A 17,201-nucleotide genomic window follows, 5' to 3' on the forward strand; every position below is an offset into this window, starting at 1 on the left:
CTTGTGCTCCGTGCCAGCCGCGTTTCCCGAGGGGCTGGGAGGAGAAATGCAGCAGTCTGTGTGCTGGGAAGGGAGAAATGGGAAGCTCCGAGGCTGGGGCTGGTTTGTCCTTGTTCCTTTGGAGGAATTTACACCCACAGTGAAGGCTCTGCCCTGGTTTCCACCTTGAGTGGTGCCACTCTGCCTTTAGAAACTTTATTTACACTTGTTGCACTCAGGTTCTAAAGCCTGAGCTTTGAAACACCAAAGCTTAATCTTTATATTTAAAATATCCTTGAAACAGCAGCTGATTCCTCTATTGTGGAACCTGCCAGGAATTTCAGGCACAAGCCAGAACCTGGCTGCAGAGGAAACACAAGTTTTTATATCAAGGCTTCCCCAGCACCTCCAGCTCTGATTTGTGAGGGGATTTGTCACTCCCAGTTACACAGAATTGTTTGCAAAGGGCACCTGTGGGGCAGAGATCTGCAGAGTAGGAGCAGGATGGGCAGCAAAAAGGAAAATAAGAGTGGATGCCCTCCTTTTACTGATAAGAGATAAGGACAGTGCTGATTTTGAGTAGATTTCTTCTCCATCAGGGCTTTTAGACCCTTTTTACACCATCTCTGCCCTAATAACCCTTCACTCCAAATTCAACACCCCCTGGAAGAGTTCTGTGGAATAAAAACTCCTCGTTTTTCCCCCTCAACGCATCCCTGAGGACGCAGAGCTCACCTGGAACACGGTCACGATGGCCCAGAGCAAGGAATCGAAATTCTTCCTGTCCGGAACCGTGTCGCCCGTGTCGGTTTTCAGGCTGAACTTGCATCCAAAGAGATGCATGCCAAGGATGCTGCAGTGGGGAAAAGAGGGAGAAGGAAGAAACCCCTGGGTGAAATGTGGTTGCTGGGAGGATTGCAGGGGTTTCGTGGATAATTTTCCACTCCCAGTGAGGTTTTTTTGGGACCCCGCCATTCGGTTCTCCTGCCTCACAGTTCATTCCAGTGGTCTGCACTGAAGGAAAATCAAGGATGTCCTTTGTCTGGAAAAATGACAAACCACGCTGACAGCTCCCTGGTTTCCAGGCAAATCCCGAGGGGCATTAGAGGGTCAAACAGACAGAAATCCTGGAATCTGCACGACTTCCATCCCAAATCTGACACTGGTGTGGTCCTGTCAGGGACAGGCACAGCTCGGGAGCCTCTGAGGGGCAATTACTGCCTGTCTGCATCCTTCATTCACCTCTGGAATGACGGCATTCCATGGAAAACGGGCTGCAGAGGGGTCAACACTCCCCTGTGAGCACTCCCCACACACGGGGGGCGTGTCCCACACATCCCTGAAGTGGAACAGCGCTGCCTTGGGTGGCAATATGCAACCAAAAGTGGATTCTATTCTATTCTATTCTATTCTATTCTATTCTATTCTATTCTATTCTATTCTATTCTATTCTATTCTATTCTATTCTATTCTATTCTATTCTATTCTATTCTATTCTATTCTATTCTATTCTATTCTATTCTATTCTATTCTATTCCTGTTTCTATTTCTCTATTTCTATTCCTATTCCTATTTCTATTTCTATTTCTATTTCTATTTCTATTTCTATTTCTATTTCTATTTCTATTTCTATTTCTATTTCTATTTCTATTTCTATTTCTATTTCTATTTCTATTTCTATTTCTATTCTATCTGGTTGGGGAGGAGTTTTTGTCTTTATCTCTTGTATAACTCATCCCTCATAACTCTGGGGAGGATCTCTTCTTTCCATGGGCAGCTGTTAAACCCAGCGGGGGCAGGGCTCTTTATCCCTTCCAGGACCCATCCTCCCTCCAGGGGATCTCTGCTGTCCATGGGCCATCGAGGCTCCCTGCAGGGCTGATCCAATTCCATCATCCATGGGGAGGAGCCAGCATTCCCACCTGGATAAACCCTGGCATTCAGAGCCCAGCACAGCCTGTGTGCTCTGCATTCCCACCTGGATAAACCCTGGCATTCAGAGCCCAGCACAGCCTGTGTGCACTGCATTCCCACCTGGATAAACCCTGGCATTCAGAGCCCAGCACAGCCTGTGTGCTCTGCATTCCCACCTGGATAAACCCTGGCATTCAGAGCCCAGCACAGCCTGTGTGCTCTGCATTCCCACCTGGATAAACCCTGGCATTCAGAGCCCAGCACAGCCTGTGTGCACTGCATTCCCACCTGGATAAACCCTGGCATTCAGAGCCCAGCACAGCCTGTGTGCTCTGCATTCCCAGAGGAAGAACAGACCCATCTCACCCCACTGCACCTTCAGAGAAAACTGCCCCTGCTCAGGATCATCTCTGCTCCCACAGAGCCACATCTGTCACTGCAGGACTTGACTGGGCTGCCCCCACCACCCTGACCAACAGGGTGCCAGGTTTATTCTCACTCTGTCAGTGTTTCTAAGACTTTTTTCTTTGCTTGTTTTTTTTTGTACTACTACATTTGTATTGTTAATTTTCCTAGTAAAGAACTGTTATTCCTACTCCCCTACCTTTACCTTGCAGCCCCCTTCAATTGCAAATTTACAACAATTTGGAGGGAGGGGCGGTTTACATTCTCCACCCCGAGGGGAAGCTCCGGCTTTTCCCTGGCAAACAAACACCCGTCTCTCCAAACCCGGACGCACCTGAAGATGAAGATGAAGAGCATGAGCAGCATGCAGAAGGTGGCCACATTGTCCATGGTCTTCATGAGCACCACAAGCTGGCGGCGCAGGGCGGGCATGAAGCGCACCAGCTTGAGCACGCGGAGCAGGCGGAAGGTGCGGAGCACGGACAGGCCCCCGTCCGACTGCCCGATGATCTCCCACACGCTGCGGGGACACGGGGACACTGCTAGGACCAGCACTGCTGCCCCGGGGAGGCTGCTGCCCTCCAGGAATTCTCCCCCTCTTCCCCTTTTCCTGCTCCTGGAAAAGCGGCTCCACTCCCCGGCTGTGTGGTCGCGCCTCTCGTGGCGCAGCTCGTCTGCTTTAGAGCTGGTTTTGGGGTGAATTCCCTCCTTAATTCCCTTTTTTTTTTTTTTCCTGGGCCCTCTGTGTCTGCACCACTAAAAGAATGTGGATCACGATTTTTTTCCATTCCTCAGATACAGGAATATCAGCACAGCTCATTAATTCATTAACTCACTAATTCATTAAAACAAAGCAGTTTTTTTCTTCCAGCTTCTCTTAAGAGAATTAAGGAAACAAAAAACCCCTTCAAGTCTGTAGGATCAGTAGTTTTATGTGTCTTGAGGTGTTTATCTCCCTTTAGAGGGATGTTTTGGGGGTTTGGTTTGGTCAGACCACAGAATGTTCAGGACCTTGACTTGTCCAAACCTTGACCCTTGTGTGGATCTAAGGGATGTGCCAAGGGCACTCTCCTGCTTTACATCTCTGTGTCCCTGGAATTCTTTGCCCAAAATGACAGATTGAGGGGTGATCAGAAAGGATCCAGCACTGGGCTGTGGCTGGGGCACCCCAGTTTAGGCTGGGACAGTGTCCCCTGGGGAGCACAGCAGATCAGTGCCCTCCCTTCCCCTCCTGCCTGCCCAGTTCCAGCCGAGCTGGGGTCATTCGGGAGAGGGAGGACACTGCTGGCACAGGGACACTCCCAGTACCCCTTTCCCAGGACCAGCCACGCTGCACTCGAGTGGAAAACCCACCCCAGTGCCAGATGCGTGGCATAAATAGATTTTCCTCTCCTTCTGCCAGGTTGATTTACTTTGGACAGCCCTCCTAAGGACAGGAATCCCAAAGTCCAGCACAATTGCGGCACATCCCAACCCTGGAATCACAGAATCCCTGGGTGGGAAGAGACTTTTCAGGTCATCCAGTCCAACCCATGCCCTAACACCACGACACCGAGTGCCACATCCAATCTTTTTTAAACACATCCAGGGATGGCCACTCCCCTGCCTCCCCGGGCAGGCCATTCCAGTGATAAAAACCCTTTCTGTGATAAAACAAAACCACTTTTTCCTAAGAATCCAACCTAAATTCTCCTTGCTATCCCCAATCCCCATCCCGCTCCCCACCCTGTCTGAACCAAAGGAAGGCCCGGCAGTGACCTGATGACCACGATGATCCCGTCGAAGATGTTGTAGGGGTTCTTGATGTAGCCAAAGATTCCGAAGGCCAGGAGCTTGAGGAGCATCTCCAGGGCAAACATGCTGGTGAAGACGATGTTGCTGATCTCCAGGGCGTTGGTCAGCTCGTCGGGCTGCGGGCAGAAAGGCAACGTGGTCAGGGAAAAACGGGAAAGGCGGGAATGCTCCTCCTGCTGGGATGTGTGCTCCTCCTGGAGACAAAGAAACGTCTGAGGGGACAGCAGATCCTCCTGGAGAGTCCCTGTGGGTTTTACTGGAAGCACAGGATGCCAGCCCAGTTCTGGAGCAGCTGGAGGACAACTGTGCTCAATCCAAACTCACTCCAGCTAGGCAAAGGAGAGGGTTTGTTCACTGTTCCAAGAGGGAATTCTCCAGGCTGGAATGACTGATGTGCCTGGATTCACATGGATCACTCTGCTTTTACTGCACCAGCTCCAGCAGAGCTTTATGGATGCTGCTACAACCAAACCAGAAACACTGCTTTAGATACAGGAATATCACATTCATCAAAGAAAGATCTATTCATTAAAACAAAACATTTTTCTTCCAACATCTCCAAAGAGCATTAGGGAAAAAAAAGATACCAGGTAAAGTCAATGGGATGAATATTTTTATGCCTCTTGAAGGTCTTATCTCCCTTTGGGAATGGCCCCCCAAACCCCAAAGTGGTCTTTCCTAGAGCCAGCAGATTTTTAGTGACAGCAGCGTGGCCCTGAGTGCCAGGGCTGCATTCAGGGTCTCTGAGTTTCTCTGGGTGTGCAAGATTTTAATGGAGGTAAAAAATGGAAAATCCAAGATTTTTCCACTCCCCTCCTCTAAGCCAGCACCACATTCCCTCAGGCTCCAACCTTTTTTCCAGAGATTCCGTTCCTTTCCTGGGAAGTGCAGCAAAGCCTGCCCAGTGCCCAGGCTCCCAAAGGTGGCAGGGAAAATGGGAAAAGGTGGGATCCATTTGTTCTCTCCCTGCAGCTGCTCCTCCCAACAGCACCCAGCTCTGCAATGAGCATTTCTAGTTCCAGGCCTCCTCTTTTGTGAGCCAAAACGAGTCTTTTTCATTTCCTTTTCCTCGGTGTAATAACATTGTCTGGGAAAAGGTGTGATTTTCATATCTGACTCATCTCCTGGACTGATAATAATTGTCTTTATTCCCCGTCCCTCGTTGGGGGGGTAAAATCGGCTGGGTTTGGGGGATGTTGTTGCACTGTGTGAGGCTCTAAGGGGGAAACCACAGTAACACCACCACACTGAACTCCCCAGTCAGCAAACCCAACCCTTGGCAGGGGAAGGAGAGGGTGGAAGGGTTAACTGGGATTCGGGAAGAGCCCACACATCCCCTCCAGCCCGTGGGCTGCTAATGAGCCATCATTCACTGCTAAATTACTGCCTGCAATCGTCTGTCTGCTGCTCAACCATTTATCCGGGGGAAAGAGCACTCAGAGCTCCCGGTTCTAATCCATAAACTCCAATTGCCATGGGATACCGGGAGGAGCACTGGGAAATTCGCAGCTCTTCCCTGTCCAGCCTGCGCCATTCCCTCACACCAGGCAGAGCTCATCCATCCTATTCCTTTCCCTCAAAGTGCCAAAAAAACCCGGGGAGAGGCAAAAAAAAAAAACAAACCCGCCTCACCAGAGGGATGCTCTGGGATGGAATTTAACCAGCTCTCCACAGAGACTGAGCCTAAAATAGCCCTGCAGGCTCCCAGGCTGGCCCAAGCCACAGTGGTGACAGGACACGGGGCTGGCAGCGTCCTCGAGCTCCCTGTCAGGACCTGGCACGTTCAGGGTCCCCCCCCTGGACGAGGGAATTCTTGACAAGGAGCGAAATAACTCATTAAAGTCTCGTGTCCCTGCAGGCACAGGCGGGAGAGCTCCTGGAACGGGGTGTTGGTGGCAGGCTGAGGCTGGGAAATTAATGACAATTATCAGCAAGGAATCACGCAGAATCCCGGGATCGCTGAGGCTGGAAAAGACCTCCAGGACCATCGAGTCCAAGCTGGGCTTGATCCCCACCTCGTCCCCAGCCCAGAGCTCTGAGTGCCACATCCAGGAACTCCTGGGACACCTCCCGGGATGGGCACTCCAAACTCTCTGGGCAGTTCCAAACCCTGAGCACCCTTTCCATGGAGAAATTCCTAGAAATTCCTCCTGATATCCATCCTGAACCTCCCCTGGCACAGCCTGAGGCCGTTCCCTCTGATCCTGTTGCTGATTGTCTTGGGGAAGAAGCCACCATCATTCTTGACAGGAACCTGCAGCGTGCTGGGGTTGTTCTCTTTTCCCTGCTGTTCCCCAGCACTTTTTTTCCTGGGAAACATGGAAAACCTGCCCACTCCTATTCCCAGAACCTCGTCCTCTCCCACGGAGCAGCAGCCTCATGCACTGAAGGAGAACGCAGTGTGGGGTTCTCCAAACTCCAAGAGTTACAATTTTATCATCAAATTTGGGGTTCCTGGGATCACTTCAAAATCTCTAATCCTAGAATAATGCGGATATGGAAGCACAGACCTCCTAAGGCTGGAAAAGACCTCAAAGGTCATCGAGCCCAACACGACAAGACAATCTCAGAGTCATCACCAAAAAAGTCAGCGTCGAGTCTGAAAAGATGAAAACCCCGAAAACACCTTAGGGCAAATAAAAGGAATTTGTACATTGTTCTTCTCTAAAATCCCAAGTTTTCTTAGGCAAACCCAAGATGCTCCTGCGGCCAATCCTGAATTTATTTCCCGATTTCCTCTGACGATTTGTGCCCTTTTCGCTTCGTCCCCAGCACTGTGACTTTTGCTTCCTACCGAAGCCCGGGAGAAAATCCGCAGTGATCTGTCAGGGAGGGGGAGAGGCCACGAGGGACGGGGACAGGAGAGGACAAGGAGGTGGCCTGGAACGTCAGCAGCTGTGGCCAGGAGCTGATCCAGCAGATTGGAGCGCGGCAGGACGCCGGGGAAAGGCTGACGGACGGCTGACACTGCAAAATCTCACCTCAGGGATCTTCATTATCCTGTTGGGATGGCGTTGGGAGCCAGGCAGCGCTGATGTGGTGACAGCCCCAGCTGTGAGCAGGGATGTTGGAGCAGGATCCTGCCGGGACGCCGGGCAGGGCCCGCCGGGCACGGACAAGGACGGATGGCCCTGAACGGCGGCCAAGCTCTGCCGGGAGCCTGGGGATTATTGGAGTGGATGCTGAGGAGCAGATGAGCCAAACATCCTCAGCTCCAGCCTCCCAGTGTAATTACCTTCTCCTGACACCAACGGGAGCCCGGGAAACCGGGATATTTTCGTGCCTTCTGAAATGCTTTATTGCTCACGGCGCAAATTCTCGCTCCTCCCGCTCGCTGATGGGCAAAGACCCACGAGAAGGGTCAGGGAAGGGACACTCGAGATGGATTTGGCCATTCCCCTGGAGTCAGCCACTAGGAGCCACTGTTGTTTTTTGTCCGAACGAAAGCCAATCCCGGAGCAGGAATTTTTCCAGGAGTCTTCTCCTCGATTTGCTGAAAACAAAGCTTTTCACGGCCAGGATTATTTTTGTCCGACTTTCTGGCTGGGAGAAAACGAAATTGCAGCGACGCTTTCAGATTGCTGCAATGCCTCGTCCTGGCCTGCCCAGAACTGGAAACTTCAGGCTTTTGGCTCAAGCAGCAGCTCTGTCACGAAATGCAGCTCGGATCAGGACTGTGACAAAGCTTGGCAGCAAAGTGAGGCATTTCCAGGAGCGTTGGTCTAAAGTGGAGATTTTTGCTTTTTGCCAATTTTTTTCGAAGCCTTAACGACTCTGGCAGGGAAAAGACCTGCCCACCACTGGGCTCCAAGCTGCATCAGGAAAAAATTCCTTTTCCAAACACAAAGAGGGAGAGCACGACCCCCCAGCAGCTTTGGGAATCTCCACATCTTTTGCTGCTGTAATTATTGACTTTCACATCAGGCCGGGATTCCAGAGCCAAAAGGTGACCACGTGGAATCGCAGGAGGATCCAAAATGCTCAGGAATCCCCAGGGTGTGGGAGAAGGCTGGCAATGCTGGCATGAGGATCCCCCAGTGGAGGCTGGAATGGGAATGGTCATGCTGGAACTGCCACCAAAAACGAGCACAGACTGGTTTAACCCCAACTCCCACTGGCACATCCCAGGGAATGCTCCAAAAAGTCCAGATTTGAGACTAAACTTTAGAATTTCTGATTTCAGTCATCCTTGGGCTGCAGGATTAAGTTTCCCACTATTCAAGGGAAGGGCAGGAACTGTGTGGGATCAGTTTGGAAGGTTTCAGCATCCTTGAGTTTAAATAAGAGCAAGCCTTGACTGCAGGCAAACCACCTTCCCCCTCTGCCCCATTTCCAAGGCCATATCTACACTGCAGAATATTCCAGCAATTCCAAACTATGCTTTTATTAGGGACAAACCTCAAACAATTCATTCTACACTCAGATAAACAGACCAGAAAAATCCTTTCCTGAATAGCTGAGGTCTGAAAAAACCTCGGAAGCCCTTGCTGAGGATCTGCCACTCGTGGTTTTAGCAAGGACCCCAGAGCCTTCCTGGAATCCAATAAAAGAGAAACCCAATAAAAGAGAAACCCATCGTGGTCAAATCAGGGACGGCTCCTCCAAGCAGAGAGTGAAGGGGTGGAATTTGCAGCCTGAGATTTCCCTTTGTGCACCTGAATCCCTGCAGTTCTCCCAGGACTGGGATCTCCTTGTGCACCTGAATCCCTGCAGTTCTCCCAGGACTGGGATCTCTCTGTGCACCTGAATCCCTGCAGTTCTCCCAGGACTGGGATCTCTCTGTGCACCTGAATCCCTGCAGTTCTCCCAGGACTGGGATCTCTTTGTGCACCTGAATCCCTGCAGTCCTCCCAGGACTGGGATCTCTCTGTGCACCTGAATCCCTGCAGTTCTCCCAGGACTGGGATCTCTCTGTGCACCTGAATCCCTGCAGTCCTCCCAGGACTGGGATCTCTCTGTGCACCTGAATCCCTGCAGTTCTCCCAGGACTGGGATCTCCTTGTGCACCTGAATCCCTGCAGTTCTCCCAGACTGGGATCTCTTTGTGCACCTGAATCCCTGCAGTTCTCCCAGGACTGGGATCTCTCTGTGCACCTGAATCCCTGCAGTTCTCCTAGGACTGGGATCTCCTTGTGCACCTGAATCCCTGCAGTTCTCCCAGACTGGGATCTCTTTGTGCACCTGAATCCCTGCAGTTCTCCCAGGACTGGGATCTCTCTGTGCACCTGAATCCCTGCAGTTCTCCCAGGACTGGGATCTCCTTGTGCACCTGAATCCCTGCAGTTCTCCTAGGACTGGGATCTCTCTGTGCACCTGAATCCCTGCAGTTCTCCCAGGACTGGGATCTCTCTGTGCACCTGAATCCCTGCAGTTCTCCCAGGACTGGGATCTCTTTGTGCACCTGAATCCCTGCAGTTCTCCCAGGACTGGGATCTCTTTGTGCACCTGAATCCCTGCAGTTCTCCCAGGACTGGGATCTCTTTTTCCTCTCGCCCACCTCTCCCTCATCTCCTTTGATTGCTGCTGTTTTACATAACTCAGGCTCAGTCCCAGCAGGACAGCCGGACACCTTTTTCTGCTCTTGAAACCTGGGAGAAATCACCACACCTGCACCCCTCACCATGGAGAAAAGGGCCCTTCCACACCACCTCCCTCCTGCTGAGTGACCGGGGAACATTCCAGAAAAATTTAAAAACGTGTTTTCCTTCAGAAATCCCCCTCCAAAGCAGCTCAACTTCTCCTGAGGCGGGAGAGCTGCGAGTGGCAGAGCCCCGAGGAGCAGTAAACAAATCCAGAACATCGAGTCTCATAAACATCCTTTGCACTTGGGTTGTTTTTTTCTCTCTTAGTCCCGAGCCTAAAGCTGTCAATGGGACTCGCAGCCCTTGTTTATGTTGGCTTTTCTGCTTTAGATGTTGCAGTTCAGCACGCAGAGGCTCTGAGCAGGCACGGTAATGATCTGTCAATCCCTGCCTGCCTCCTGGGCACTCCGTGTTTCCTCCCCTCACCTCATTTTTGGGCAATTATAAATTTTTTGGGTGATTATAATCCTCCAATTACCAGGTTTTCCACTGCCACAGAGTTCAGCTGTCTGCAGCCCCGTGTCAGGGAATGAAAACCCACAGGGAGTGCAGAGAGAGGAGAAGGAATCCAGGGAATTTCTGGGACCATCCAGTCCCACCTAGGGGCACCTTCCACCATCCCAGGCTGCTCCAAGCCCTGTCCAGCACTTCCAGGGATCCACAGCTTTTCTGGGGATCTGTGCCAGGGCCTCCTCCTCATCCTCACAGAGAAAACTCTGAGCATTCCCAGGATAAGCACAGGGAAGGAGGGGAGCGGTGGCATCTCCCAGGGCTGAATGCTGAGCTGCACACGGAGGGGAATAAAACCCTGCACTCTGCTGGGTCTGATTTCCAGCCCTGTCCTTCCCATGCCTCTGGAGCAGGCTGGGAAAAGCTCCTTTCCCAGGGGGTTCCAGGAGCCAGAGGAGGCAGAGCTGCCAGGGGATGTAAGTGACACCCCAGCAAAGATGAAGGCTCCGTTTTGACCTTTATTTTTCTCTCCTTCTCTGCTTGTCAAAGATCAAACCGAGCAATTCTGATATTTCTGAGGTAAGTAAACAACCCGGCAAAGCAAACAAGCAGAAACCCCCGAGCAATCGCAGACCTGGCTGCTTCCTCCTCTGCATTCCCTGCCTTTTAAAAAAATCAACCCCAAAAAAACCCAGGAATAATACAAGTGGGCTTTTCAGCTCCTGCATCTGAACATATCTCCTCTGTAAACCATTTGGATGAAGTTTATTTACTACAAGATTGGGCTCTCCGTGTCTGAAAATCAACTTCAAGCTGGTTTAGTCCATCTAGACCACAGGAATTGCCTTCCTTTATGTGATATAACTTCCTTTAAAAAAAAAAAGGGGTTGGGTGGTGTTTTCCCAGGCTCATGAGCACAGTTCAAAGTTATTTCTGCTCTCTGGCCTTGGAAAGGGATCAGGGACTTGAACCAGGATATCCCAGCCCTGGAAACTGAGATATTTGCTATTTTGGGGTGCCACTGCCCCAAATTTAACAGCCAGACACAACCACAAGCTCTCAGAAGCACAAGTCCTGCTTGAGTAGGGTTTCTCTGTCATTAAAGCCTCTCCTAAAAGTTGTGGCTTCAAGGAGTTTGTGCTTCCCTCTGAAAAAACAAAGTTTCACTGAGAGATTTCCAAAAGTGCTCTGCTTCAAAGCAGGCTGGAAACAGAAGGAAAAAGAGATCTCCTCCTTGTGCCTGCTGATGGATGTTCCCTCTCTGGGCTGGGAATGAAAAATGGGGAATTTATTCTCTCAGTCACCTCCGCTCGCAGGTTTTATGCCTCCCTCTAAATGGGATCCTTCATGTGGAGCGATAACAATTTAATTGAAGATAACTGATGGTAATTTTTCCTCCTTTCAATTGACCTGCTTGATCTCCTAATGCTCTGCAGAGTTCCTTTTAACTCCCTGCTCCACGGTTAACGATTCCATACCCAGATGCAAAACTCTGCTCCTTCCTGGGGCTGCCAAAGGGACACTGGGGGGGTGGAGGAAGCACCAAACCCCCAAACCAGCAGAGTTCAGCTTCAGATTCCAAATTCAGGCACTCCCCAAGATTCCTGTGCCAGTCCTGCAAGCTCAGGGTTGGATTTTGGGAAGGGATTGTTCCCTGGAAGGGCCTGGCACAGATTTCCAGGGAAGCTGTGGCTGTCCCTGGATCCCTGGCAGTGCCCAAGGCCAGGCTGGACGGGGTTTGGATCACCCTGGGACAGTGGGAGGTGACCCTGGGGGAGGCTGGATGAGCTTTAAAGTCCCTTCCAACCCCTCCCAGGCCTCTCCAGTGTTTTCTCCAGAGGAATCCCTGGATTCCACATTTCCCTCTCCTGCAAGAAGAGCCACAGAGCAGAGTTTGTTCTCTGGGATAATCAACTTCCTTCGGAAGCTTCCCGGGCAGGAGGTCCCACGTGGCAGAACATATTCGCAGTATTACTTTCCCATTTCTCAGTTTCATTCAGCAAAATGCAATTTCATTTCCAGTGACATAAATGCCAAGCAGGATTAGATCAGCTGCTGCCTCCTCCAGCCTCTGGAGGATGGGACCTGGGCAATCTGAAATGTTATCAGCAGAACTGTTTGGAAAAGCAGGGCAATCAGCCGGATTATATCTGGATGGAGGATCACTCGCAGCGACAGAAGGCTCAAAAATAAGCCTTAAAATGAGAAAAACACCCACCCAGACCCTCTAAAACAATGCCCCAAGGCAGGCCAGAAGTGCTCAGGTTCAGTTATTGAATGAGAAATCGCAGCAGGAAGGAGCCAGCTCTCCAAACAAGCAGGGAATGTCTCCAGCAAAGCCCCAGGAGCAGCTGGGAGAACTGGACTCTGCACACTGGTCCCATGTCAGGAAAAAGAGGGAAAACGGGAATGTGGCAGTGCTGAGGCCAGGGAATGTCTCCTGAGCTGGGAGCAGGGACCAGCCCCGGGAGGATCCACCAGGAGATGCCCCGGCCTCTTCCCAGCATCCCAGAACTGTCACTGGAGCCTTTTCCCTGGAAACAGGAGCCTTGTCCCTGGAAACAGGAGCCCTGTCCCTGGAAACAGGAGCAGCTTTCTCTCGCTGCCATCCCACCCTGCACGGCCTTGGCTCCTTTAAAAGCCTCTGGCCAAAATCCAGGGAATTCATCCAGCCTGAATCATTCCCATCCATATGCTGAGGAGCACCGGCGGCTCTGCCGGCCGGGACAGCTCCGAGCAGGGCCTGGGCTCACTCTCATCCCAGAAATTTGGCTTCTCCCTCGCCATAAAAATACTACATTCACCCGAGGAATTCTATCCACACAGCTCCTGCCCACTGCAAAGCCGTTCTTGACCACGCTCTGAGCTGAAGTCAATAATTAATGGCACCCAAATCATCAGCACAATGCCTGAAATCAGCTCTGTTTGGCTGGTTAACCACAAAGAATTAATTTTTAAAATAGAATGCAGCATTCCTATTGATTTATGGTCCTTTGAAAAATACATTATTAAATATATTTTTATATTTAGGCTGAAGATATCTCAAATCTCACTGATTAGAAAGAAGAATGAGGCTCTACCTTTTCCTTTTAGGTGTGAATGGGGTCCTGGGGTATGAAGGAATATTTAAGACTGGGACACACACACAAACCCCATGGAATATGCCACAGCCCCTGGCAGGCAAAAAGGAGCAACAGAGACCCTGCCTGGAGGAATCTGCACAAGAAATGAAGGTTAATGATGGATTTTTCTTGGAAAACTCCTCCAGCCACTCCCCACAGAGGTTCCGGACGCCCATCACAGGTGGCACCACACCCCAGAGGTTGGCAGGACACACACAGAGAGAGTAAAGAACCATTTCCCAACTCTTTGATGACACTTTAGCAACTATTCCATGATCTTTATCCAGCTCCTGGCTCTCTGAAACACCGGGATCAAAGACCTTTGGGTTGTCATTAGCAGGCAAACCCAATAGAAGTTGTTTACTTCGGCCGAGTTAATGGCACTGGAAATATTTAATCAAAAAATGGACACACTCCCCCTATTACTGCCAAGATGATTCAGAAGGGGCCACTTAAATCTGGTTTGTCAAGCCATTACTCATCCCCTGCTAATAGAGCTTTATGGAGAGTCCCTTTGAAAAATGCACTTTGGTGATCCGCGGGCATCGGGAGATGAAACACATCAGGGGAACACAGCAGGGGCTGCTGCTGCGGAGGGAAGATGGGGATGTGTTTAGTCTGTGCTTGAAAGAGACCTCGGCTTAGTCATCTGTGCAGCCCAGGGAGAGGAGCTGCAGGGGCTGGAGGGGGAAATGGGTTCAAGGAGAGGGGAATTCTTGACGGGAGCCAGCGGCCGGATGCGACCTCTGAGTGCCCAAGCGGGACGTGAAGAGATGGGAGAAGATTGGGAGAGATTCTAACAGGTTCCAGGGTCTTGGAATGGAAGGAGGAAATGAAAATGCTGGAGGACAGCAGGGGAGAAGCTGGGGGTGTGTCTTGTTCAGGCACAGGGGGTTCTTTATGGGTTTCCCTTCAGGAGACTGAATCTCAGAGTGGTTGGGTTGAAGGGACCTCAAAGCTCATCCAGTTCCACCCATTTCCATGGCAGGGACACTTCCACTGTCCCAGGGTGCTCCAAGCCCTGTCCAGCCTGGCCTTGGGCACTGCCAGGGATCCAGGGGCAGCCACAGCTTCTCTGGGCACCCTCTGGGCACACCTCCTCCAAGGGAGGAATTCCTTCCCAATATTCCGTCTATCCCTCTTGTCAGTTTGAAGCCATTCTCCCTGGCCTGGCACTCCATATACTGGAGAATAATAATAATAATAATAATAATAATAATAATAATAATAATAATAATAATAATAACAAGGCTTTTTTTTTGCCTTGTATAAAAATCCCTCTCCATCTTTCTTGCAGATTCCCTTAAGCACTGAAAGGCCACAATTCGCTCACCCCAAATCCTCCTCTCCAGGCTGAACAATCCCGATCCTAATTAATCCAAATAAACCAGGGCTGTTCACCTTCACAAAGCCAGGAAACCTCTGAGCAGCCTGAGATGGGAACACTCGATCCTGCCTTAGAGCCTGAGGATGGACAGCTCAGTTTGAGCTCTGTTTACTGAGAATTTTGTGACACTGGATCAAAAGATCCCTTGGGTCCTTCCTAGGGGGGTAACTCACGTTTTCCACAGGCTGATGGAGTTCAGGGACAGCACAGCCCTTTTATCTCCCAAGACCTGGTCCAGCCCCAATTTTGATGCAGCTTCCCAAAGAGAGAAACACTCCCAAACTGCTGAGGATCCCGAGGTTTAACAGCACAGAAATTATCATTATCATCTGCAGCCCCACATCTGGAACCCAGGCAGCAGCTCCTCCTGCTCAGATCAAACACGGAGCCAGGAGAACAAATCCAGGGGAAATCCACCTTTCCTCCCCTCCAGCAAAGCCAAAACAGCCCCAGCAGTCATCCCGAGCTCCTTTTAGTCCTGGAAAAACTCGTGTCTCACAAATCTGTGAGAGCCCAGGGTGGCCCAGCCCTCAGCCAAGGCAGGCAGATGGGAACCCTGGAGCTCCGTGCTGTTCTTCCCAGTGAATTATTGATCCCTCCTTTCAGCCACAGCACCAGACTAAAGCAGCAATTAAAGCCCATCCACCAGGACCAGAAAGGGAGAGCAAAAACACAAAAAGGCACAAAAGCAGGGGCTGTGTTTGCCAGTGTGTGCAGCTGGCAGCGGGAATGGGCCGCTCCCCGGAGCTCCTGCTCCGTTTTAGCTCGGGAATTCTGGAATCATGGAATGCCCTGAGCTGGGAGGGACACGCAAGGGTCGGAGTGCAGCTCTGAAGCAATGGAACATTTTGGGTCCATTTTGTGACCATTTTGGGTCCATTTTGTGACCATTTTGGGTCCATTTTGTGACCATTTTGGGTCCACCTTGGGTGCAGCCCTGGCCAGGCTCTTGTCCTGCCCAAGGTGTACCTTAAAGGCCTTTCAATAAATCCCTGCTTCATTCTCCAGCTCTGCCCAATCCCTGTTCCAGCTCAGCCTTCCCAAGGCATCACAGGAAAAAAAAAAAGCCAAAGTGATCCAAATCCTCCAGGCAGGTGTGGAACAGGCGACACCAGGTTGAATTTGAGAGTGGGAGGGAGAGAATTTAGATTGCAGCTCCTGCCTGGTGCCTTTCATGACCTCCTCAAGCTCCGCCACCAGCCCTGAGCAGACACCGAGCCCCGAGCGCTCCGAGCGCCCCTGCCCCATGGAAATCTCCCCGCTGGGCTCCCGAGGCGGGCAGGCCGTGCCCAAAGCTGCCCAAAAATGATTGTTTCATTTGTGGCGGATCTCCAGCCGGGCTGGAGGAGGTGGCGGTGTTTCCATGGCGATGAGATGTCATCGCCGTGGTGACCGCGGCCTGGTGGTGCTGCCGAAGCGCCCTGACCTCGGAATTTCCTCCTTCCCTGCCCCATGACGGCTCCACACGAGCCCAGAGCTGCCTCAGGGGTTGTGCAGGGCCAGGGGAGCATCCTCAGCTGGTGGCAGCCAACCCTGAGTTAACCTTTCCCTCAGCCCGGCACCAAACCCAGGCCAGCTCCAACCCCGGCTGCTCCCCAGCCTCGATACTGGAAAATGAAGAGGAGGAGGCCCGGCACTTCATTAGCCCAGAGATCAAAAGCAAATTAATCTATCGGCGTTTAAACCTTCTGAGAGAGGGCACGCTGAGAGACAGATGTGTTAACGAGGGGCAGGAGTAGCTGGCACATCAAAAAGCAGCTTTGCAGTTTCCTCCCAGGTGAGGAGTTCATCCGGATTTCTGTGGGAGAGGCAGAGCCGGGTCTGTCTCCCTCCAAAAGCACCTCCAGAAAAAGTCTGAGGCAAAACCCTCACCCTGAGCTCACGTGGCAGGGAATTGCTGCATCTCTGCCTTTTGAGAGCTTCCACTGCTTCCCTTCCCAACTTTTCTGGCTGGACCGACTCCTGCCCGGCCGGCAGCCCCAACCCTGATCCCACTGAAGCATTCCTCGAGTTCCTTTCCAAATCCAAGCCCTGCACTCCACAACCCCGAGGTGGTTTCCAGGGAGATGCTAAAAACACCTTTGGGGGGCAGAACCGGGCACGGCAGAACCGTGGGAGAGCAGGAAGGGCTGGGAGAGAGGAGTGAGGAGGGAACGGGACCTGCCCAGGAGCAGGGTCTGGCTGCACTCACAGAACTGTGGAGTCACAGAACGTCCTGACTGGAAAGGATCCACGGGGATCAGCCAGCACAGACCCCCAACAATCCCACCCTGGGCATCCCTGGAGCGGTGTCCAAAGACTCCTGGAGCTCTGGGGCAGAGCCCAGCACCCTCTGGGGGAAGAACCTCTCCCTAAAATCCAACCTAAACCTGCCCTGGCATAGATCCAACCATTCCCTGGTCCCAGGAGCTGCAGATCCCGAGGAGTTTCCCCTCATCCTCCTCTTCTCCAGGCTGGCTGAGGCACGGAAAAGTCCATGGACACGGCCAAGACTTCCCATCCTGTTGACACAACCCCCTTGAGCCATACGGAGCCTGAACCAGAGTGCAGTGACCCTAAAGACACACA

The 17,201-nt window shown here is 51.6% G+C and overlaps 1 protein-coding gene across 2 annotated transcripts in view; it reads right to left on the bottom strand.

The window, feature by feature from the left end:
• Nucleotides 1–17,201, bottom strand: part of CACNA1H (calcium voltage-gated channel subunit alpha1 H) — a 151,408-nt gene that overhangs the window by 48,920 nt on the left and 85,287 nt on the right. For both annotated transcript variants that reach the window (XM_063414045.1, XM_063414046.1), the window contains exons 12-14: nucleotides 4,057–4,208; nucleotides 2,633–2,818; nucleotides 715–832 (exon numbers count right to left, since the gene is read on the bottom strand). In XM_063414045.1, the coding sequence (XP_063270115.1) occupies nucleotides 715–832; nucleotides 2,633–2,818; nucleotides 4,057–4,208 (456 nt within the window). The remainder of the gene's footprint in view (nucleotides 1–714; nucleotides 833–2,632; nucleotides 2,819–4,056; nucleotides 4,209–17,201) is intronic.

The sequence above is a fragment of the Prinia subflava genome, chromosome 17 (genome assembly GCF_021018805.1).
Source record: "Prinia subflava isolate CZ2003 ecotype Zambia chromosome 17, Cam_Psub_1.2, whole genome shotgun sequence".
NCBI classification, from domain to species: domain Eukaryota; kingdom Metazoa; phylum Chordata; class Aves; order Passeriformes; family Cisticolidae; genus Prinia; species Prinia subflava.